This window comes from Gymnoscopelus braueri (genome assembly GCF_963280865.1).
Source record: "Gymnoscopelus braueri genome assembly, chromosome: 4".
In the NCBI taxonomy this organism is placed as follows: Eukaryota; Metazoa; Chordata; class Actinopteri; order Myctophiformes; family Myctophidae; genus Gymnoscopelus; species Gymnoscopelus braueri.
Genome location: NC_137605.1, coordinates 40,752,694 through 40,777,353, shown reverse-complemented (window position 1 = coordinate 40,777,353; position 24,660 = coordinate 40,752,694). Strand labels below are relative to the sequence as shown.

Below are 24,660 nucleotides of genomic sequence, written 5' to 3'. Positions count from 1 at the left end.
TGTTGAATTTCGAGATCCTCAAGTAGTTCTGGTCCACTGGTTTCTTTGTAGCAGCATACTGTAGAGTTGCTCATAGGTACTTGAGTACGTGAGGACGCCTATTGAATCAAGCCGAAAGGCTTCTTTGGGTTTTTCATCCTTTTTAGTTGACCTTGTATTTTCAACTGTACTTCCATGTGCTTTTTCTCTCTGCAAACTTCTAAATAAAGTATTCAATCAATCAATACAAAAATATATACTGGTTTCTTACATGTATGTATTATACTGTAAGTAGTGCTGGGCCACTGGTTTCTTTGTAACAGCATACTACAGAGCTGGATATTGGCTACTGGTTTTTTTGTAACGGCAGGCATACTGCAGAGCTGGATATTGGCTACTGGTTTCTTTGTAACAGCATGCTGCAGAGCTGGATATTGGCTACTGGTTTCTTTGTAACAGCATGCTGCAGAGCTGGATATTGGCTACTGGTGTCTTTGTAACAGCATAGTGCAGAGCTGGATATTGGCTACTGGTTTCTTTGTAACAGCATGCTGCAGAGCTGGATATTGGCTACTGGTTTCTTTGTAACAGCATACTGCAGAGCTGGATATTGGCTACTGGTGTCTTTGTAACAGCATAGTGCAGAGCTGGATATTGGCTACTGGTTTCTTTGTAACAGCATGCTGCAGAGCTGGATATTGGCTACTGGTTTCTTTGTAACGGCAGGCATACTGCAGAGCTGGACATTGGCTACTGGTTTCTTTGTAACAGCATACTGCAGAGCTGGATATTGGCTACTGGTTTCTTTGTAACAGCATAGTGCAGAGCTGGATATTGGCTACTGGTTTCTTTGTAACAGCATAGTGCAGAGCTGGATATTGGCTACTGGTGTCTTTGTAACAGCATACTGCAGAGCTGGATATTGGCTACTGGTGTCTTTGTAACAGCATACTGCAGAGCTGGATATTGGCTACTGGTTTCTTTGTAACAGCATACTGCAGAGCTGGATATTGGCTACTGGTTTCTTTGTAACAGCATGCTGCAGAGCTGGATATTGGCTACTGGTTTCTTTGTAACAGCATACTGCAGAGCTGGATATTGGCTACTGGCTTCTTTGTAACAGCATGCTGCAGAGCTGGATATTGGCTACTGGTTTCTAGCAGTATACTGCAAAGCAGAGCCGGTCATAGGTTACTGGTTTTCTTATCTGTATGCATGAGGCATTATAGTAAGATGCATCATCAATCAGCAAACTGCTGCATGGGACAGAGGGAAATGCATCATATGTGGAGCGTGCTTAACAGCCCAAACTGTACATGTATGGCCGATCTGTGCAATCAATCTCATCCCCTATATGTTTACAGTCATGAACCGTCTCTGCCTATTTGGCTGCCAATATATCTATTTAACCCATTAAGACCGGGAACGCATCCGTTTCATTTTATATTTCTTTGGCTATCCAAAAATAGCAGATATACTGTACAAGCTCATAGTGCGCATATATTTTTTTCCGAAAAAAATAGGATTTAGTGTTAGGTCTTAATGGGTTAAAGACCTTTTGTGGTCGTCTTACTGATTGCACATGCGTACAGTACGTGTACGTGTATATGGATCGTCTCTCTAACACTCACATGCTGCATACTTCAGTCACTGAATCTCTCAACACTTCTCTCTCCAACACCCTGGACCAGAGATTCTCAACCTTTTTTAATTTCAAAGACCCACAGTTTGATACGTATGAGGCCACGGACGCCCCATTTAAAACCGGGAAAGCATCGGTGTCATTTTAGATTTTAGCGTTGGCTATTCAAAAATAGCAGATATACAAGCTCACAGCGCGTCACTTCGTGCCGTGAGCTTGTACATCTGTTATTTTTGAATACTCTGCAAGTGTACAAATGGAACCAAATGGACCTTACTGTACAAATGGTTAAATGTGTACACCCTCAGAGTCACAGACCTGTAAGGGTCCATTTGGCTCCAAACTATCAATTAACTAAAGTACGTATAAACCCTATACATACATTATATATGAGATCACATGTCACTTAGTCCAACTAGGGCCCATTTGACATTATGGAGAAACAGCAAATATCAATATAGAGTTGGGAATTCTGTAATGTATCAATGTCAAGCATTATTACTGTTATTAAGTCCTGGATATTTGGACTTACAGTATGTATGGATTTTGGTTATCATGATAGTTATGTAGATATGAGCTTGGGGTGACGTTACAGAATTAGGATGAGGTCAAAGAGTTTCACACAGAGCTTAGAGGAATTAGTTCGCATTTACAGCACAAGTGCTGCGTTTACATGGTTAGAACATTACACAATCTGTATTAATACGTCTTCAATCCATTGAACTGAACCACTCAGATGTGAAGCATACAGTCATGGAAAAACTACAGCAAACCGGAGTAACTGAACATTTTAAAGTAATACAATGCAGAATCCCAAATAACGATTTTTAGCAACCTCTGCTGGTCACTACCGTCACTGCATACAATTTCCGTAATCCTCGATTACCCAGAATTCCATTCGTTTTCACCGGAAGCCGGAAGCGTTTCAAAAAGCGATCTTTTAATTGTTTTATACTATCTACGGATCGTTTCTCTTAGCCAGTGGAGCATTAGTTACCATGAGCTGTGCTTTCTTTTTCTGTTCTTTTTCGATCTTCCAATCCTACATTATCTTAACATCAGCGTGAGGTTCCTTTTTGTTATAGCGCGGTAGTTCCTGGCCAAACAGGAAACCGTTGCGGTAGTTCCTGGGGACGTCGGCCACGACGTCATGACGTTGGCCAGGAACGTCATTTCCCCGGGAATGTCCCCCCAGTCCACTTTCAATAGAAAATATATAAATAAAAGGCTTCCGGGGGTGAAATTCACGGAGTGGGTGTTGTGAAACTTTTGCCACTCGCAAAAGATATACAATTTAACTTTAGTTTTGTTGAAAACGTTACCTAGTATTACTTTAATATTGTAAATATTAAAATGTTATCCAAACATTTTGCACACACTGTAAAAGGTCAGCTGAGAGTTCAGCTAGCCACTTACCGTCCATGGGGGTTTCTCTGCACACAGCCAAGAGATCACAGAACAAAACAGGTCAACTCTCATTCTATTGATAATATATACACCGATGACCACACAAAATTCAAGATTAATTACACTGTAAAATCATCAGTGTTAATTCACCCATGTAACCCTGTGGTTACATTTGTATGAGGACTTTACAGTGTACCGTACCGTATGTGAATAGGCTGCCGCTGACATGTAGTTTTCTGCACAAAGTGTGAACCCCAAAACTACAGTGGTTAAAAACTGCACATGTCCTCGTACTGTACAGCTATTGTGGATTAGAATTAGAATTTTCCAAACAACCCCTCTTAACTCTTACCCTGCCAGAGTTTTTTCAGAACAGTCTGTAGCCTCTGCCAGGGTTTTGACCGATTTTGGTACCTTTTCGCATAGCCACAAAATATTTTTCTCAAGTATGATTGATCCCCAGAAAATTTCTAATCACAGATGAGATTCAGGTGTGGCTTCACAAATGTCAACGAGGTCAATTTGACCTTGTTGTCATGTGTTGTTTGATGTTTGAAAATAGCTCAAAACCAGTGGTTTCAAACCAAAAAACATTGTGAATTGTTTGTCCGTTTCAATTTTAACATTGAAGTGGATGGAGCAGCAAATCTTTGGAAATTGTTATCTCCTTATTCGTTTGGAATATCGAAAAGGTGTCAATACTAAATAATTAGAGAATCTTTTTAGAAAATTTTTTTTTTTGAAAAAAGTTTTTTTTTTTTTTTTTTTTTCAGGACGTTTTTAAACGTCTTTGGCAGGCAACAGCTAATTTCTCAAAGACGTTTATAAACGTCTTTGGCAGTTATAGAGTTAAGGGTCAGAGGCATAAAATAGCAGCAGAAGCAGCAGCAGTTTAAAATATTAATAATAAAATAAAGATAATTGGAAATGGCTAGAACTGCCTTATCAGGACCATGGTTTATAGGGAGGCAAGCAGCACGGATGACATGAAAGACATGATAACTAAAATCCAAACAGCGAGCGCAGAAGCACTCTGCCCTGTCATTAACAATCAAACAAATGGCTGTAGAGCACAGAGAGCTAATGCTTTACAGTAGGGCCATATCAATACTATTAACATAGGACACGCCATTCTTCTTCAGCAAAGTGCTCTGGGACATACATCACATTAAGGGTCTGCTCTGAATACAGAATGGAAAGCTATTAAGCAGATACGTTGCTGGGGATACGTGCATCAACTCTCTACTTTGTCCTCGTTGTCACATAGACAGAGTTTTTTTTAATGAAAAGATCACTGTGTGTGTGTGTGTATGCGTGTGAGATGCACAGTAATACATCTCTGACAAAACAGTGGACCCCCATTAACCACATGCAACTCACGAGCAGAGAGCAGAGTTCTCTGTATGCTCGTTAGCTAAACAGCACTCCTGAGGTAGTGGCTGTGTGGCTGTGGAGAAGCATGCTGTTGGGTCATTAAGCAATCAGGACTGGATAACAATATTGATGAGACAGGCAGATACATGTGTACAAAGACACACACACACGCCACGCACACACCATACATGGATGGGTATGCAGGCACGCATTGTCATATAGACACAGACAAACGTGCACACACACATTCATGCACTGCAATAATACCAATAATGAGCCTTCCATGGATGGACTGCATCAGCGCAAGCCGCAGTGCAGCTCACGTCCATTCCACGAGCCATGAGTGATGCCACCGCCTTGCTAATGGTGTTAGTCATGTCCTACTGTTGTCCATCATTAACAACACTATCGCTCCACCGCACTGACGTGCATATGTCTTCTTAATGCGCTTTATTTACGTGAGGGTCACACAGCTTCTCCAGCTATCGCTGCTTCTCATTATGGATTATATTGTTTTAAATGATTTATCAGTTTGTGTGTCCGCGTATGTATATGGCTATAATATGGAATACTATAGGTCTGTAATGAGTTGTCATGCAGTGTTTGGAAAGCATGCCCATGTTAATGTCAAATAACGAGCAAATTAATTCCTCTCAAAGTCTCGAACCCTAAAAACTCACACACACTCTCTCTCTCTCTCTTTCTCTCTTATATATACAGTATATATATCCAATGACCCAATGTTCACATGCAGACTCTAAGCCATTTCAATCTAGAATCATTACAAAAAAAGAGAATAAATTATAGATGTAAATCTACTAAAGGTGAGGAAATGTATCAATTCTAAGATGCAAGCCTTTACCTTTTTCTTCAGCGCCTCCAGTGATTCAAACTCCAGGCGGGCCAAGTTGGTCTGGATGTGTTTGGGAACGTCAGGGATCACGAAGCACAGGATAAACTTGAAGGCCAGCAGCCCATGCTGAAATCACAGAGGCATATGATTGAGAAGGTCTACCAAAATGTAGGAAAGCCTTTTTCAAACTATGGCTTATGGACCCTGCATTCCCCAATGCATTCCCAAATGACAAGAGCGGCTGTAGGATATATTAATGCTTTGGATCATGGATGCGAGCACTACTGATAATGGTTCGTCACATGGATATTAACCACTCAAACCCTATTTTATACTTTGTCCGACTTTGTCACACGGCGAAAATGAAGATCTACTGTACAAGCTCACAACGTGAACATTGAAAATGTTCCCTTATAATGACTTGCCCAAAATAGGGATGCGAGGTTGAAAGTGGTTAATGTGTTTTGATGATACTAGCCAAGGGCAAGAATACATCTCCTCAATTTAGGTCTCGTCTGGGAGTTCAAGAACCCCTGTTCCAAAACGGACGCTGAGAAACAGAAAACAACATAACTCAATTATGTTGTTCTTTTTTTATTGTCCTTTGTAGGACACCATTCTGTAAACATAGAGAGGGGACTCAAAACGAGAGTGGAATAACTGAGTTAAACATCAGTGGGAGGAGGGCTTCTCTATTCATACCCTTGAAAATGAAGACAAAAAGTATAGCAATGGGAGTTTGCATTAACCAGATGAACAGAAAAACTTAAGACCCAGCTTGAGATCCAGTCGGGGCATTTACATGCACAACAATATTCCATAATCAATCAAACCATAACCAATCATATGCAATGACACTGACATTACATTACATTACAGTCATTTAGCAGACGCTTTTATCCAAAGCGACTTACAATAAGTGTATTCAACATTGGTAGGGAACGAAAACTACTAATCACCAGAAGTCTTTAGTGCATTTTCTGCAAAAACAAGCAACCAAGAGTATACCTAGCGCTAAGGTAAAAGTGCAATATATCAGCTACCTATTTCCTTAAACAGATGAGACAAAATAGCTAAATCGAATGAGCATGAGCTAAAACAAATAAGTGTATCGACTAAACAAGATCCAATAAACAATACAACAATAGAAAACAAGCGTTCGTACAACTAGTTAACAACAAGTAGGTCAGGCAGAGAGGAAGGGTAGTGTTTCCTGAAGAGGTGGGTTTTCAGCCTGCGGCGAAATATGGGCAGTGACTGTGCCGTCCTAACATCATGTCAGTGTCTATGCTACAAGCTTTTCATCCTAAACATTCCACATAGGATACTTGGACTACTGAATTACTGATATTTGCCATTATAAGGATTTATATCCCATTTACAGTGGTAAACGGGATTTGCAAAGAAATGTGTAAAGCTGTTCCCATGGTAATATTGATCATATACTATGTATTGTACAGAGGCATGTGAGTAGAACATGAAGACGCACACAGGTGGTAACCATGAATTAACTATTAGCAACTGTATTTTCTAATGTGCTCACTGAGGAAATATTCTGTTGGCCCTCTCTTCTCAAGGTCATGTGCTTATGAGAAACACCTGACTCACATAGAACTGAACCAGCTAGGTGAGATACACCTGATTCACATAGAACTGAAACAGCTAGCTTGCCGTTTTCTCACGAAACCTGAGGATCAGACACGCACACGCACACACACACACACACACACACACACACATACACACACACACAACTGCATTAATCAACACAAACAAGTACTGAATACACACACTTAAAAAGGTACATGCACGCACACACACACACGCGCGCGCACACACGCGCGCACACACACACACACACACACGCACACGCAAGGCCATCTGGTGGAACGCCAGTTGCCATCAGCTCCTTTGATTTAACAGAATTTTCTCATCAGAGTAATGCATTCATGTAAACTGAGTGTAACAAATGGTGAGGACAGGAGTGAGAGTTGATCAGAGGACTTAGATTATTCCAGAGAAATATGCTCCATGTTTAGCTAAGTGGCTCAGGCTAGAAGGATGATCACAGGCTTCTAGGCAGCCGGTGAGAGACGGTGACTAGTTCACATTCCGTTAATGATTAGAGAAAAGTTTAAAAACTAAATCATTCTATTCTATTCAATAGAATATTTGACTCAGGAAGGTAGGTGCTATTATAGCTATTTTTGGGGTAGAGCAAAATTCCATTCTATTGACGGAATTTCGGACGGAATTGACACACACAAGAGTTCTGGCCAAAGAATTACAGACTAAGAGAATTTTTTGTCATTCTAGTCAGCAAAGCAGTTCTACTGCAGAACAAGCCAAACAAGCAAATAAATCCCTGGCCTCGGTAGCTTGTCACATTGATTGAAATGGAACAATTAAATCTCTAGCTCTTAGCTGATTGCTAATGCTTTATGAAACAAATGTATATTTCTCTGTATTCAGCAGCACAGAGTTGGCATGAAGCATGAAAGGACTGAAAGGAGAATGTGATGTTTATTGCTGAAAAGGGACGTGAGCTATCCCTTGCTTCTTGAGGACAACCACTGAGTGGTCCATAAACTCCAGGCTAAATTGTACTTCATCAAACCAAAAGATTGGTTTCACACACTATGATAGCATGAAACTCCCAGTTCTGCACTTTAATTGTGTCATGCTACACAGAGTATAATGAGCTGGCACTTGGGATATCCTTTCCATCTATACAACATCTATCAAAAATGCTCCTCCTTTAGGCATTAAATTGGTAATAGGACTCTGCCAGTGCCCAGCTCCAGCTTTCTCCTTGCTGGTCTGCCTGCATACTCTCTTGAACCTCTACAACTGATCCAGAAAGCTGCTGCATGTCTGGTCTTCAACCTCCTAAAATGTTCCAGGCTCTCACTCCTCTGTCTTTCACTCCTTTGTCTCTCACTCATCTGGCTCTCACTCCTCTGGCTCTCACTCCTCTGGCTCTCACTCCTCTGGCTCTCGTTTTCTGCCTGCATCTAATTAAAAACAATGGTGATGACCTACAAGGTGAACTACCTGCAAGGATATGATTGATAGATAGACAAATACATTAGGTTAGGTATGTTATAAATTAGCGGGTTAAATTAGGGGTCCTTGAGGGAGTTCCAGGGGGTCCCCAGCTAAATGGACCCTAACAGGTCCATTTGGTTCCATTTGTCTCAGAGTTAAATTAACATTGATTTTAAAATATAAATTGGCGTCCCAGAGATAGAAATGCCATTAAATGGGGGTCCGTAACCTAATGCATGTCAAACTGGGGGTTCTTGAAATTAAAATGGTTGAAAATCACTGCTAGAGCCAATGCCATACAAATCTTCTCTTATGGGGGTCCCTGGCATATCTTTTCAAATGGGGGTCTGTGGGCTAATAGGTGTCAATTTGGGGGTCCTTGACATGAAAAGGTTTGAGAACCACTGCTGTAGGTTACTGGTAATATCTATCTAATTCTTCTAACACTTGCCTTGTTGTTTTTGGTTGACTAATGTTCACGCCACTCACACTGCACTTTGTAAGCTGCTCTGGATATGAGCGCCTGTGCCTGAATTGTACATTTTAGTACCAGCATGGATCTGATGTACTAGTGCGGATCAATTTATTGCCCTCGTCACATCTAGAATATGACCTGGAGAGATGGGATCAGATGGGTCTTTCAGAGCAAAGATTGGCACAAATCAGAGCATTCTGGTGCCACGTCTGTCCCAGCTGCTCAGTATTCAGTGCTCAATGCTGTTGCCATGGCACGACTTCACCGCTAATTGGAAAATTAGCATTTCAATCCACCTCCAATCCAACTCAAGACGAACTACTAATACTTTCTGCCATTTCGTTTTGCAAAGCTGCATAAACTGAATTTCTAATTCAAACCCACGTACTCTGATACATATAATAATTACCAGCCATTATTGTATTTCTTGGCCTCTGCTCCTGGTGGAACTCATCAGAGGTGCATAACTATGGACCTGTTCCTTGAAGTATTTAAGAAGGAATGGCGCAGGAAGCCGCACAAGAAGATCAAAATAGGTCTTGTGAGACACAAAACATTTGGATGAATATGTGAAAAGTGCCAGCAAAATGGAAACAAATCAATTACTTTTCAATGATGTTGGTGACCGTTGTATTAAATGTGTCAAGTTACAGTATATGTGTATTTAAATCAGCCAACCTAATTATAAAAATATATTCAAATGAACCTTAATGGTTACTTGAGAAGGTTTCTCCAATTACCTGGAAGAGCAGTTGTAGTATGACACTGAACAAATATGGGCATCGCTGCTTTAATTTAGTGAATCATGGCTCCCCATCTTCAGCTATAATTTAAAGGATCAGCTAACGCTGTTTATGATACAAGTATTTGAATTAATTGTGAATCAAGGGTGAGTGCTTCCATTGCTGAGGAAATCTTAACCAGACTTTTACAGTATCTAACCTCAATATAACAGTAGAAATAACAAGAACAAGGGCCCATGATCGGGGCATATCCCCTGTATATCCTACTAACAAGGACCCATACACTCTGACCACCCCATTATAGGTTGAGTGAGGTGAAAAGACTACAATATCTTGGGCCAATCCTGTCAGCACCTCGGGTGAGGCAAGGTAATGCAATGCAGTGCAATGCTGGAGCAGGCTAGGCTAGGCTAGGCCATTGGTGAGGCCAGTTCTGCTGCTTTGCTGTTGCCACTGGCCAACGGCTAATCTGATTATCTGCAAACCTGAGTAATGAGATTGCTCTCTGGTGTACTGCTGAAAATAACCTTAGAGGAAAATGACAAAGTAAGGGACAGCTGCTTATTTGTCTGTGAAGAGGTTGTAAATATAGTTCTGTACCAGCTCAAAGCCCAGACTTAATCCATTGAGACCGGAAACGCATCTGTGTCATTTTAAGATTTCTTTGGCTATTCAAAAATAGCAGATATACAGCTTATAGCGCAGCACCGAGTGCCGCACTATGAGCTTGTAGATCTGCTATTTATTTGAGATGCGTTCCAGGTCTTAATGGGTTAATTAAGTGCATTGAGCATTCAATCATTCACACTAATTAAAATTGTATTAAAAATTCACATGAAGTTACTGTAATGGTAATACACAGAACACTGTTGCTGTTAGTGTCTTTTTGAAAAAGACATTTAATGCTGCATCTTAGTTGATAAAATAGACATTCAGAGGTATTCTGGAATTAATTCTGATATGTCCTACTTTGGATGGGTGTTTCTAGCATCCTCCGATTCTGAGTAGTTCCAATGAAACCAATCAAGGGTTTCAGATTAGCCAGCCGTCTATAGTCTGTACATCTGAAGAGCTTCAGACTCTGCCAATGATTCTGGGACAAGATTTGAAGTCTTTCTTACTGTGAAATTTAAATCGCCTTTTGGTGCAACTGTACGTGTAAGCCCATGTCGTTATGAGTGCAATGTTCCCACTAAAAAACTATGGTTTCGTAGTACAGGTACCATTATCTTTAGGGCTAAAGGGCCATGTTTGAAGCCATCATCCTGTGGGCTGTGCTGCTCTTTAGACTGGGTATGATGGTAAAATACAGACCTGTGACTCTGAGAGAAAGTCTGGGTCTGTTTCTGTAGCAGCCTAGCCGGTTGCCAGGCTACTGCTCAGTGATGCATGTGAGCCCTATACAGTAATTACCCAGGTATCATAGCACCATGGCTGGAAAACGACAAAGCGCCACCCCTACCCCACACCCCCCTACACACCCTCGCGGCCATGAGAGATAAGGAGGGGATGAATGATCTCTTTAATCCTCCATTTCTTGATTCTTCTTTCTTCCTTACAGCCACCCCACCCACCCAACACATTGACTGAAGGAGGACTAGGGTTCATTCTATATTCTGTTTTACACAATTGTTTGATAGAAGTGAGAGAGCTTCAGTGCTGCCCTTTGTGTGAGTTAGTGCCCAGTGAGTGAGTGAGTGAGTGAGTGAGTGAGTGAGTTTTAATCCATTATAACTGTGAAAGCATTTGTCATTTTAGATTTTTGCGTTGGCTATTCAAACATAGCAGATGTACAAGCTCACAGCGTGTCACTTTGTGCCGCGCTGTGAGCTTGTACATCTGCTATTAAGTGTTTGAAAAATGTTGAATAACGAAATAGTTATAGAAAATAGAAACTACAGATTTAGAAGGCATATGTAGAAGCAGTCTCAGGTCTTAACTCTTTGACTGCCAATGACAAGATTTCTCGTCATATTTTGCTAAGGTCCAGTCTGCCAACGATGAGAATGACGAGATTTTGTGTTTTCAGTGGTTTTCCACTAGATGGCGCTGTTCGCTCGCCTTTGGGTCACTGTTTGGCTCTCTGTGAAGCAGAGGAGCAGCGGGTCACTGATTGCAAAAAAAAACAGCCCATTCAATTCCTTGTTATTCAATTTGGGAGAATGGCCTTTTCTCTGTTTCTGTTGCTTTTTGACGAAAACAGCCTACATTCAACTGCCCACAACTATGGAACGGATGGTCGTGGCGGCTCACTTTTCCCCCCCGATTCTACGAGACTCGGATACTTCTTTTAAAGCGATCGAGATCGAGATCCATCATACTGGAGATGAATATTCTATGATTTTTCAAAGGTTAGCGAAAACACTCGAAAATCGCTGGCAGTGGCGACGTGGCGTGGCAAATTATGTTTTATTTCTGTCAAAGAGTTAAGGGGTTAAGTGGCAGAGAAAGAGGTAACCCCCCATAATAAAATAATGGTGGCCAGAATGAAAAAAAAACATTATAACCTGTTAACCTCAAGGTCCTGGTAAACATCCAAGGTCGGTGGTAAAGAACATTCAATTAACAAATGCTACCAAATGGCACTACATGCAACCTATAAACTTACATAATGTGTGTGTGTGTGTGTGTGTGTGTGTGTGTGTGTGTGTGTGTGTGTGGCTGTACGCGTGCACGTTTGCATGTGTTCAATAGAGCCAGACAGATATATCGGCAGTCTGGCCGATATATCGACAATTATTGGTATCCACATTTATGCCGCATTCCCAATCCCGATTTGTGTCCCTTTTTTGTGCATGTCGTTATAAGCGAACATTTCTAAACGTTTTCTAAAGTATTCAAAAATAGCTTGATTGATTAGAATTGATTTAGTACTTTTCCACAGAAGTTGGAATTGATCATAACATCAGTAATCGCCATTTTAGGTTGTGTGTATATGTGTTGTAATTTAAAAAAAGTAATCAAGTTTCAGGCAGGGGGGGGGGGCTGTATTTTAGGACTCTCCAAAATCGTGATCGGAACCAAAAATCGGGCACTGGTCATCCTCTAATGTTCAACCTGTTTAGTATGCTGAACCTGGCCCTCGTGGTTCTTGTTTTCCCATCTTTTTTAATAGGCTGCCTGTTCTGTTCTAATGGAAAGACGGCGTCAGAAAGATAAATGAGAACGACAACGAGAGAAGAAGAGAAGTAGACATGCATGGAGAATATGAGAGAATGGAGAGAAGGGAGGAAAGGGAGACAGAGAGGAATAGAGAAAGGAACGAAGGAGGAGAGACAGAGAGAGAGTTCTTTGCTGGTGAGAGAAAGGAATGTGCTGGATGGAAAGTACGTGCTTAGATGTACAATCAGCACGCACACATGCACGCACGCGCATGCACGGAAACAAGGTTCCTTATCTCTCACCTTTGGTCCCCGCTACCCTCTCCTATTATCAAGGGTTCACACTGTAAAATACATACATGTGCAGCACATTTCACTGAGCCATAGTGTACCATAGTGTGCGTGTGTGCGTGTGTCTGAGAGAAAGACAGACACAGACAGACAGATATTTCTACCACTCTGCCAAGAAGGTATCCCTACGTGGCCAGGGAGGATACTGCACTATAAGTTTCAGGAAGTACTACTTGTCAACCAGTACAGTAGGTGTACTACCTGACCACAGGGTCTACATTCTCGATGGAAGAGTAAGGAGACCAACTACTGCAGATGTGCTAGTTATATTGTATTAACAGAATATATCATAAAGTCGTTAGTTAAAGTAATACTTTTATTCATCAAAATAAGTTCCCGATTGCAGCTTTAAAACAACTAGTGCCATTAACCATTGTTCAACTTGCTCCTTCAATAATGCTTATACAGTATGTTTGAGTCGTGGCCTATACGTAGATATGATCTAAATTAAAACTGGGTTACAGACCTCCCATTAGTGTGTTTTACCATGAAAACTAGCACCATTTTTCATTACACTAGATTTGTGTTCTAGGCTGGGAAAGGTTCCTCCCAAAGTCAGTGTTTTTGAACAACTACACCACGAAGATCCTGAGTGTTAATTTACTGCAATTGTAAGGGTCCAATAGTACACTCTAAGAGTTAATTTAACATAATTAATGTGCTAATAAAAGATGAAAACCCCTGCACTAAAATAATCTACATCTACAATGTTTGTTGACTTTATTTGTCCAGCTATGCTGGAGTAGCCTGGTAAACCCTCCCTCCAGAAATCTCATTTGTATTTTATTTCAGGAGTGAGTCTGGCCTGCAGACCTATATAGCAATTTGGCTGTGGGCTGGAGCTGGGCGGGAGTAATGTAGCTCTGATGTCCAAGTGGCCCTTTGATGTCCAATTAAGCCACTTTAGGCTGCAGTGATTATCACCAGGAGTAATTGGTTTGTCTTTGATGTTAATGAGCAGCTTGTATGAAAGGTGTATTGATTAATGATGTGTGAACCACTCGGGTTCCACATGATTGGCCTACCTCCGCTGTCAATCACAAAACAATGAGCGAGGACGCTGATTGGAGAGTCCATTTGGTGGACGAGCAAGAAACGCCCAGATAAGCCTTCAGGCCAGACTCACTCCTGAAATCAAATGGAAATGAGAATTCCGGAGGGAGGGGCTTTACCAGGCTAATGCTGGAGTGGTTTCACTGTTAAAGTTTAGTTTAGTTTATTTTATTTTATCCCATGATTTTTGTAACCCATTTTTTCACCCAGTGCCAACTGCCTAAGTTGTAATCCTGGGCGCTACTCTCCCTCTGCCAACCTGGGGAGAGCCCTGAAACTGAGCTCATGCTTCCTTCAATGCATGAGGAGTGAGCAGGCCGCTACTTATCACCTGACAGGGGGGAGTTTACCCGGTAGGACGTAGCGTGTGGAAAGAAGAACACGTTATTCCAACCAGTTCCTTCATCAGGCGCCCAGCTGACCAGGGGGAGGTAGTATAGAGACCAGGATTACTGCATGTTTTTTGTGAGGGTACTACCCTAGGGGACACGGGGAGAACATGCAAACTCCACACAAAGAGGCCCTTTCGCCAACCCCACCAAGGGCATGGGCACTGATGACTTAAATATTTAGCTCTATGCTGTATGTGTGCAAACCTCGAACTGAATCAAATATTCAGAGAATCAATATAAGCTAGTTTCTCCCTCACTGGTAGGAATGAGTCCAGTGAACCATCAAATACAGCAATGTTACTGTATGCTTAATTTATACTGTTTGTACATTGTCGTGCGGCAAAAATAGCAGATCTACAAGCTCTGTAGATCTGCTATTTTTGGCATGTGACACCGTCGTACAACAAATTATAAACCAGGCTTAACTGTAGCAGTGCACTGTTACAGATTGAGACATGAACTAGCAGCTAAGTTCTCCCCCTTAGGAGCTTGTTAAGGCAGCAGAAAAATGAAAATGTATTCTCTATGATGTTAACACGCTCTACTCTGCATCATTCTAACCCCACTTGTCTACCCCAATGTTGCCATTTCTTTAATTGCATTGTTATTTTGAACTATTTCTGTGGAGGCAAACATAGGCAGCTGTGTGTGTGTGTGTGTGTGTGTGTGTGTGTGTGTGTGTGTGTGTGTGTGTGTGTGTGTGTGTGTGTGTGTGTGTGTGTGTGTGTGTGTGTGTGTGTGTGTGTGTGTGTGTGTGTGATGCATGGGGTGGCATCTGTGTTAATACTTTGTGTTTTCTGAAAAGAACACAGAGGAATGACAAGCGCGTTGTTGATGAGCCTAATTAGAAACGAAGTGGAAGGAAATCAGGGGTGATGCGGAATTTAACACACACACACACACACACACACACACACACACACACACACAATACAAACATGGACAAACACAAAAGCACACAGACACATGCAAACAGCTCAAGCGTCAATCACCATCATTCTTACCTCATGTTAACGCACGCATGCGGACAAGCATGAAGGGAACACATGGGTGTGTCATAATGTCCCGCACACGCACACACACACACCTCCTCCTGGAGGCATTGCATTGAGTCAATCCATATTTCATCTGAGCTGTAATTATCCCTGTAGTACAGATTTCTCAACCAATATTGCACAATGTACCGAATACTCTATTTATACAAATGTATCTGTATACATGGCTATGTCTTATTGCACACTCTATAAATCCAGACATTAAGCATCCCCTGCCCCCATTGTTGCTATAGGACTCCTCATGGGGCTTTATCTTTATTATCTCTATCTTATTATTATATATTTATCTTCATTGTTTTGTTATTTTGTTATGTACAGTATTGCGTACCTCACCACTCTTGCATTTCACTGTTTGTACCTGTATGAGTAGTGAGAAATAAATCCTCTTGATTATTGATTCCTTACCTCAGCAATAAACCATTCTAACCCAAACACATACATACTGTACCATTAACCATATAAATGCCTAACATGAACCCTAACCCACATATTCCTAACATGTAATGACAATCTATGTAAAGCGCTTTGGATAAAAGCGCTATATAAATGCACCATTTACCATTTTCACCACACACAGACACACACACACACACACACACACACAGACACACACACAGACAGACAGACAGACAGTCACACACACCCTCATTATGACTCTTTGGCTCCATCTGGTGTCTAAAAGCTATTTTAGCACTTTGACAGGTGACATATGTGAGGCCCTGAGCAGGACTGGGTTCCGATATCGCTGTGTGAGTATGCATGTGTTGGTGGTGTGTATGGGGGTATCTGTATACTGTAGAGAGAGTGTGTGTGTGTGGTGTGTGGTGTGTGGTGTGTGTGTGTGTGTGTGTGTGTGTGTGTGTGTGTGTGTGTGTGTGTGTGTGTGTGTGTGTGTGTGTGTGTGTGTGTGTGTGTGTGTGTGTGCATGCGTGCAGTTGCAGTACCTCAATGGCCACCACCCAGAGTATGAGCTGCGTCTCCGACTCAGGGAAGTAGGTTTTGACTTGTGGAGACATGCCAATTAGAGCACAGTTGGTCACCACTGCTATCACACTCATGGCCTCAAAAGCAAGCTGGAAGACAAGAGGACAGCAGCACTTATCTCTGAGTAACTGGCTTAGGATAGAGACTACCACTGTTTATATTCCAAAAATAGAAAAGGATAGCAAAAGTCCAAAAAAGGAAAAGAAAGCACTTGGGATGGCCTCTTGCTAGGCAGTCATTGCACATAACATGGCCTTCTTAATTGACCTTAGGAGTAATCTATCATGAAAACTAAGTCATACCTTCCACAGTATATTTCTTCTAGGGAAGTGAAACGCATATTGTTGCTGTCGGATGGAAACCCCATATGTTTGAAACTACTTTTATGTAACACTGTAGTATGACGAAGTCGGGCATTAATTGTGTACGTACTGAGATATGTTCAATAAAATGTGTTTCCAAATATTGGGAGTAATTCGTTTTTGTGAGACACTTAACGTTTGTTCAACATTCTATGTTTAAAAGATTTGTCGGTTTTAACACTAAAAGCGTCAAAATCCTTTCACCCACACTGACATTCTATATCCAAAATATACTGAAATCACCTTCCAATTCCACCCATAATACCAAGCAAAATCTAACTTACTGCCAGAGCTGTGTACTAAAGTGATTACAAACAGAGATTCAAACCAGGACTGTTCAGCAAGGAGCATTTCTCTGCTCACCTGCCAGACGCCTATGTTAGCAGCAGGGTCAGAGTAGGGCCGTTTGTACACGCAGCACATCTTGAAGGCATCAGAGTAGACTTCTGTGACGTTGTTCAGCACCACCAGAACCGCGGCCAGAGGGTAGACACAGGAGAACAAGCTGACGTAACCAAACAGCAGGAACAGCTCCAGGTAGTCATCAAATGTCCCCTAGAGAGAGAAGCGCACACACAGGGTTATAAGCCAATACCCAGGGCTTAGCGCACAAATGAGAGCCTATTTCACCCACAAAATAACCCGGCAAATTCTGGGTACCAGAAACTGATCATGCTGATCGATGTGTCCTTAATAATCCTGTGTGTGTGTATACTGTATATATTCTGAAATATGTTTAATATAGCCCAAGCATAGTCCTATATGACAGTGGTTCTCAAACTTTTTCATGTCAATGACCCCCAAAATTATATGTATTTGGCCGCGGACCCCCATCTCAAAATATTTTGTTCCAGGGACCCCCAGAAGCAAAGATTTGAGAGATCTACAAGCTCATAGCGCGGCACTCGGTGCCGAGCTTGTATATCTGCTATTTTTGAATAGCCAAAGTATAAAAAAATGGATGAAGGGGTTAAAATGATTGTGACGCTTTGTTAACTATTTTTGCTGGGGACCCCCTGGAACCCCCGCAAGGACCCCTGGGGGTCCCCGGACCCCACTTTGAGAACCAATGCTATATGAGACATCTGTGCTACTGTAGATAGAGGCGTACTAGCCAGGTAAAGGTACTTATGACAGAGAAAAACCTTACTAATTATGTCATCATCCATTCAAGTGTCCTGCTGTCCCTCTTTGTGCAGTGCTGCCTTCTCTCTCCTTGACACTAGAGCACCCTCATATCAGGAGACTTCAATTACATTTTGTCCAGGTCTACATTGGCGCCTTATTGTCTCTGGCTCCACATCATCCTCCTGACTATAATTCAATGATACAGTGAAGCCATGCCCTCACAGAGCCTTCAGTAACAAGACACCTTTTCTTGTATATAGACTTTTAAAGTGAGATTATGTCCAGAGGCAATGGCTAATATGTTAAAATGTGCCAAGATAGATGATGGGGAGGTACAGGCTAATGTTTCTTCCTACAGTCTTTACTCTTTAGTAACTCAGAAGGACAAAAACAAGACAACATCTTATGTTTTTTCCTATTTTGATAGCAAGTGAAACAAACTAAAGCAAATAAAAACACATTTGGGTAAAGTTACACACCGAGTTTAACTTATTCTGGAACTGCAAATTTTTCCATGCCGTACCCCATTAAAAACGGGAAAGCATCTGTGTCATTTTAGATTTTTGCGTTGGCTATTCAAAAATAGCAGAAATACAAGCTGCAAGCTTGTACATCTGCTATTTTTTAAACACCTGGAAAGTGTTGAGAACTACTGATTTAGAAGGCATTTGTAGAATCGGCCTCAGGTCTTAATGGGTTAAGAATGTAAACGTTTTAAGTTGATTAAATGAAAATGAAAATAGCGTTGACCCACCAGGTAGCTGCTCATGTCAGCCTCAAGTCTGATCTGCTCAGCCAGAGGAAGCTCCTGGTCCCCCATGACTCTCCTCTTCTGGGCCTTCCGCATCATCTTCTTGTTGCGTCTCCTCTGGAGCCAGTAGGGAAGGAAGGCCTCCATGATCTGGTTGAGGATCTGACTGGTGATCAACAGGGTGGCCAAACTCTGTACGGACACACAAAATAACAATGAATCCAAGAACCAAAACGAAGAGAAGAATGGAGAAGGAAGGAAGGAAGGAAGGATATATGGATGGAGGGCTGGCCTACAGTACCTGTCGGAGAAGAGGCATATCTTGCATCACAAAAGCTATGTAGAACAAGGACGCAAAGCAGTTGAAGAAGTTGAACTGAGGAGAGAGGACAAATGAAATGTTAATACAAAAACATACAGTTGGGTGCAGACTGAAAATGGAAATCACTGAGTCAAATCCTTTATTATATATACACTCACCACCAAGACTTTAAGCACCAAGTGGTTTTGATAGGAAGACTCCAGCCTGTGATTTTCTAAATGAAAGAAAAAGCATTTTGCAGTCAGTAAGGCAAATGACAGCTTCACACCAGCCCTGTCACACATCACATCTCTCTCATCCAACTACACTCCAGCCTTGAGCCTATCCCTGTCAAGCCCTCTTTACTCAGCCTATCAAATCTATGTTTGATCAGGGCATCTAAAGCTAAATGTTAAAAAAAGGCAGAGCCCAGGAATAATATGCAAAATGTTTCGTTAAATGCCCTTTTCTGGTTCCAGTCGCTTGATTGGTGTGGCAGCAGATGTGCTTTCCGGTTTAAATCTGCTGCCGCACCAGAGCCGGTATGCCACCTTAGGGAAGCCGGGACTACAGTAATGCACAGAGCCTAGTGTCTCAAGTGGATTTCTAAATCCACTTCTGAAATCTTTTATTAAACACACAGTCAAGTGTGATCAATATAATGTGCAGTAAATCCAACCTAAACCCATCTGCCTATTTATCATCTTCCATCTTTTAATCACTCACCTAGGCCTGTCACAATTATTACATAATCCAAAAAAAAATCATAATTGTCAAAGTCGTCGTAATCATTTCCATGTTGAACATTTGTCATATATTCTTTTTTTAAATCAAAAATAGTGTAAGTAGCAGATCTACAAGCTCAAAACGTGTCACGATGTGACACGTTTTAAGCTTGTAGATCGGCTATTTCCACTATTATTTTTAACAAATATTTTCAAAGTATGAAATTATCAAATATGTCAGTCATCTCTATATATATTTCAGTTATCATATCTTCCCTGTGGAATTTTTGTTTAAAAAGCCTAAAAGCCAATCAAAAATGATTTTTTTATTCATATGTTCTAAAGTTTTTGTTCTAAAGCCAAAAACACAATTAAATCGTTAATCGCAATTATTTGTATGACAATTAATCATCAACTTAAATTGTGTAATCGTGACAGCTCTACACTCACCCCACTCCGTGAGAAATTCGGCAGCGTATCTATAGATCAGGTTCATCACTTCTATCACAATGCCATAGATAATACTGGGGATGAACGACAAGACCGTCGTCCAGAAGGTGGGGTCCTCGTCGTAGATAATGAGCGCCCAACCCTCCATTTCGAAGTAGATCTGCATGATGTAGAGCGACAGGTAGAGGCAGAGGAGGACAAAGGGCACAGACACCAGATATATGCGGAGCTGCCTCTTGCTTTGGGGGTAGATGGGCTCCTCACGTCCAGTCACAGGGTTGAACCCCAGCATACCGTGGAAGCCAGGCCGAGGTTCTTCAAAGGCCTTCTTCCTGCTCAGCGTTCCCCAGCCATAGGAGAGTGTGGCGCTAAACCGCTTCCATAACTAGCAGGTTAAAACATCAACCAATCAATCAATCAATCAATCATGTTTGCATGTGTCTGTAATAATCTTAATCATGAAATAGCCACATCATGAATACAATAAAAAATCCTGTTTAGTTTATATAGTTGATTCCATTCTTTTACAGTCTATATCTTAAACTATGGGCTACAGTCCTAGTTCAGTTCAATGAAATAATATTTCCACTTGTTTTCCTACCTCCAGGATAACAGTGCACCAGACCAAGTTGAAGACCGCAAAAAGCACAAATTTATCGTAGTCCTCCATGTCAAACAAGTAGTAAGGCACCCCGACCAGAGCCATGGGCACGAGGGCCATGGTAAAATACTCCAGGAAACCAAAGTACAGCGCCAGGCCCTCGCCATAATAATGTCGAATGTCATCTGCAGATATGGGATGAATTAAGAGGACAATGAAAAGAGAGAAAGAAACAGTAAAGAACTCAAATTAATTAAACAAATATTCATCAAAAGATGCAACATTGTTAAATTAGAGACAAGGGTGTACAGTATGTAATGACAAGGTAGCAGTAATAACACACCTCTCTATATACTGCATATCATACTGTATAAAGTGTTTACCCAGGCAGTATATACAGTAAATGTTTATGTACAATGTAAATTCAAATAAAAATTTAGTGATGTGAACCTCAACCTACCAAGTGGCTGGAAGGACAGCTTAACCTTTTGGTACCAGTTTGTAGAAAGTCTCTTCAGTTCCTCTTTCTCGTGGAGAGGGAAAGTCTGGAGAAGGATTCCCCTGGACAGGAGTCGGCGAACTAAAGAGGCAATAAGAAAGATTTACATATTATTTCATTTCATTCCCGGAGAATGCCACTTCTCAAGCCGCTGGAGGGTTTTTAGGCATTCTCCTCCACATTTTTACTGAATCTTTGTGTATCATTTTAAAATTCTCGTGAAAATAAACAAACAAACAAACAAAATTTCCAATGTTGACATTGTCAGGAGCTGGTTTTATGTGTTATTTTATTTATTAATTTACTTTCTTTGGGAGGGGGGGGTGTATTATTTGGCAAATGCTAAATTTGTTGTAATTAGGGCTGGTTGTTTTGGACGTGTTTTGGAGGAGGCGTGGGAGCATTAATACTGGTGGATGATTTTTCTATATTATATAGTAATCTTTTCGTACAAAATAAACACATTTTCTGACACAAGGACTGTATAGAATGACGGGGACCCGCTGACAATACTAGTAACAATGTGTTATCTACAACAGTAATTACTATTGTTTAGTATGGACTGGCTAAATATGAGCTCTTGAAAACACTATCATTTCATCTGTCATTTCTTGAGTGCATCATTTCTTTTCAACAATTACATTATGCTTTCACAAGATTTGACAAACACGCTGAATACAAGCATTCTATCTGCACTGCTTCAAGTTCATTGCTTTCTTATCTTGCTTTGGGACTAATTCATTACATTTGCATATTTATTGTCTCCATATTGCAGCCAGTGATGAGCATGCTGTGATGCTATTATTGTGTGTGTGTGTGTGTGTGTGTGTGTGTGTGTGTGTGTGTGTGTGTGTGTGTGTGTGTGTGTGTGTGTGTGTGTGTGTGTGTGTGTGTGTGTGTGCACACACACACAAACAAAACAAGGCCTACGTGTATGACAGAGACACAGGGAGCGGGCAAGCGAGCGAGAGAAAGAGAGAAAGCATGAGTAAGAGCAACGTTAATACTTGATGTCACAAAGATGAGAGAAAGAGAGCGAATAGCAAAGAGAAAATGATAGGGGAGGTGGAGATATAGCAACACTTTTTTATCATCATCTGTTTTTACGTCCGGAGCAGAGACTCCTGTCCAGGACAGACTTCAGACGTGCCTCCTTACAGGAGACTTGGCTCAGATCAGAAACCATTTGATTTGGCGTTAGAAACCCGTTGCGACAGCTTGCCCTTGCTGACGTCGACCCCAGGGTTCAAACGTACAACGTTCCGCATGAAAGGCGTATGCTCTAACCGCTACACTTTTTTATAACTTACACAAATTAAAGGAATATGAGCACAGACTCAATCTCCTGAAATTCCATGGCACATTACAGCAGGAGAAAAAAAATTCAAGAATTCCCGACTAGCTACAAAAAACATCAATATCCAAACTGGGGGCAGAGAAAAGTATGAATAATACATAATGGTGTTTATTATTGACTGATTAGTCCACTGATTGATTTTCTGTTGCTTGACTGTGACTGATAATTAGTGAGCTGTCCCTTGATGTTACCAATATTAATCTGTAATATCAGGATTGCTTGTCATCAATAAAGGAGGGGGAAATGTTGCAAAAATGATCTACTGTGTATATATAGCAAGAGCGAGAAAGAATTAGTAACACAATGATGACAAACAGAGAAAATGGCATTCAGTATAGTCTCTCAAGCCAGCTTATCTTTAATTGTTTTGTACCTTTTTGCTTCAGATCGGAAACGATTTAGACCATTCACAATATGTGAATGTTAAATAATTCTGTCGAGTTGAAAATAGCTCTCTGGGATTAATTTGTGAAATAGTGGGCGCTGTCTTTAGAGACTACTGTGCCATTCATTCAGTCAGTGACTCACAGATGGATTTTCCAGGGTAGAGTTGGGCCTTTGTGTATCCTGGTACATGAGTCTCGTCCTTGGCTCTCAGTGTGTCCAGCTCATGTTTCACGATGTACTGACACTCAGCCATGCTGAGGAAGCCATCCCCATCCCCTGGACAGAGACAGCAGATATTTAAAAGTTAAAATGCAATATCCAGCATGCTCAGAACAAGGGTGGACAGTGGACAAGAGTGGACAGTGTACATTAGAATGATAGAGTTAACAATTAAAATGTGAAACTACAGCTTTGTGAAACAATGCATTAAGCGCTCTCCCAGCTCTCTGTCACTCATAGCAAAATGTTGAGTTTTGCTGATGAAAGCGTATACTGTATAATTTGGTGATGCAACCAACTTCAAATTCTAGTAACAACACTGGCTTCTTTCGATGTGAGGCATTTTCTTGAATGTACCTTGAAAGTGTTTGAAATTGTGTTTGTTGACGCAGGTGAAACTCCTCATGGATCCATCATGGAACTCTTTGAAGAGTCCCAAATCCTCAGCCCCAGACAGCAGTCTTTGCCAGGTTCCCCCCACCAGGAATATATTGGGGTTCTCCTTCTCTGAACCCAAGTCTCCAGGGCTCAACTGCTCCACCAGCAGCTCAGAACCTGACAGGTGAGGAGAGGAGAGGAGTACGTTTTATTTCTAACCCAAGCAGGCAATCAGAATACCCTCACTCAGCTGCTGAGTATGTTATCCAGTTCTTACTCCACCGTAAGATTACCTCATGCTATCTATCTTTGATTGATTCTAATTCCACCAGCCACAGTCATACTCACATATACAGTAGATAGGCTAAAGGCCATGACACACCAAGCCGACTTACAAAGACTGATCAGGTCGCACAAGTCGCACGCACACACACACACACACACACACACACACACACACACACACACACACACACACACACACACACACACACACACACACACACACACACACACACACACACACACACACACACACACACACACACACACACACACACACACACACACACACACCAAACTAATGAACAGGAACACTGCCCAACTTCTTCTCTTAAAAGCTGATGGCCAGATTCTGTGCCTGCTTAGCTAGTAGATGCCATAGTCTCTATCAAAGCATATCTAACAGAGCCAAGCTCTAAAGCGGAGATGACAAAGCCATTTCTCAATACCAGTCACCATGGAATACCAGGGCCTTTAAGACATTGCTTCTCAAAGTGGGGTCCGGGGACCCCCAGGGGTTATTGGGGGGATACCAGGGGGTCCCCAGAAAATGTGTTAATATAGCGTCACTATCATTTTAACCATATTTTATACTTTAGCTATTCAAAAATAGCAGATGAGCCATGAGCTTGGACATCTGATATTTTTGAAAAACTTGAAAATGTGTGCAAATCTTTTAATATATATGCTTAGACTGGAGGTCCCTGGCACAAAACATTTTCACATGGGGGTCCGAGGCCGAATACATATCAATTTGGGGGTC

The 24,660-nt window shown here is 41.4% G+C and overlaps 1 protein-coding gene across 3 annotated transcripts in view; it reads right to left on the bottom strand.

Moving 5' to 3' along the window:
- ano10a (anoctamin 10a) overlaps positions 1-24,660 on the bottom strand; it is a 32,063-nt gene that overhangs the window by 5,417 nt on the left and 1,986 nt on the right. For all 3 annotated transcript variants that reach the window (XM_080426212.1, XM_080426214.1, XM_080426213.1), the window contains 11 exons: positions 23,595-23,792; positions 23,160-23,294; positions 21,236-21,355; positions 20,776-20,960; positions 20,175-20,559; positions 19,179-19,234; positions 19,000-19,074; positions 18,702-18,890; positions 17,183-17,374; positions 16,418-16,546; positions 5,265-5,381 (listed from right to left, as the gene is read on the bottom strand). In XM_080426212.1, the coding sequence (XP_080282338.1) occupies positions 5,265-5,381; positions 16,418-16,546; positions 17,183-17,374; positions 18,702-18,890; positions 19,000-19,074; positions 19,179-19,234; positions 20,175-20,559; positions 20,776-20,960; positions 21,236-21,355; positions 23,160-23,294; positions 23,595-23,792 (1,781 nt within the window). The remainder of the gene's footprint in view (positions 1-5,264; positions 5,382-16,417; positions 16,547-17,182; positions 17,375-18,701; positions 18,891-18,999; positions 19,075-19,178; positions 19,235-20,174; positions 20,560-20,775; positions 20,961-21,235; positions 21,356-23,159; positions 23,295-23,594; positions 23,793-24,660) is intronic.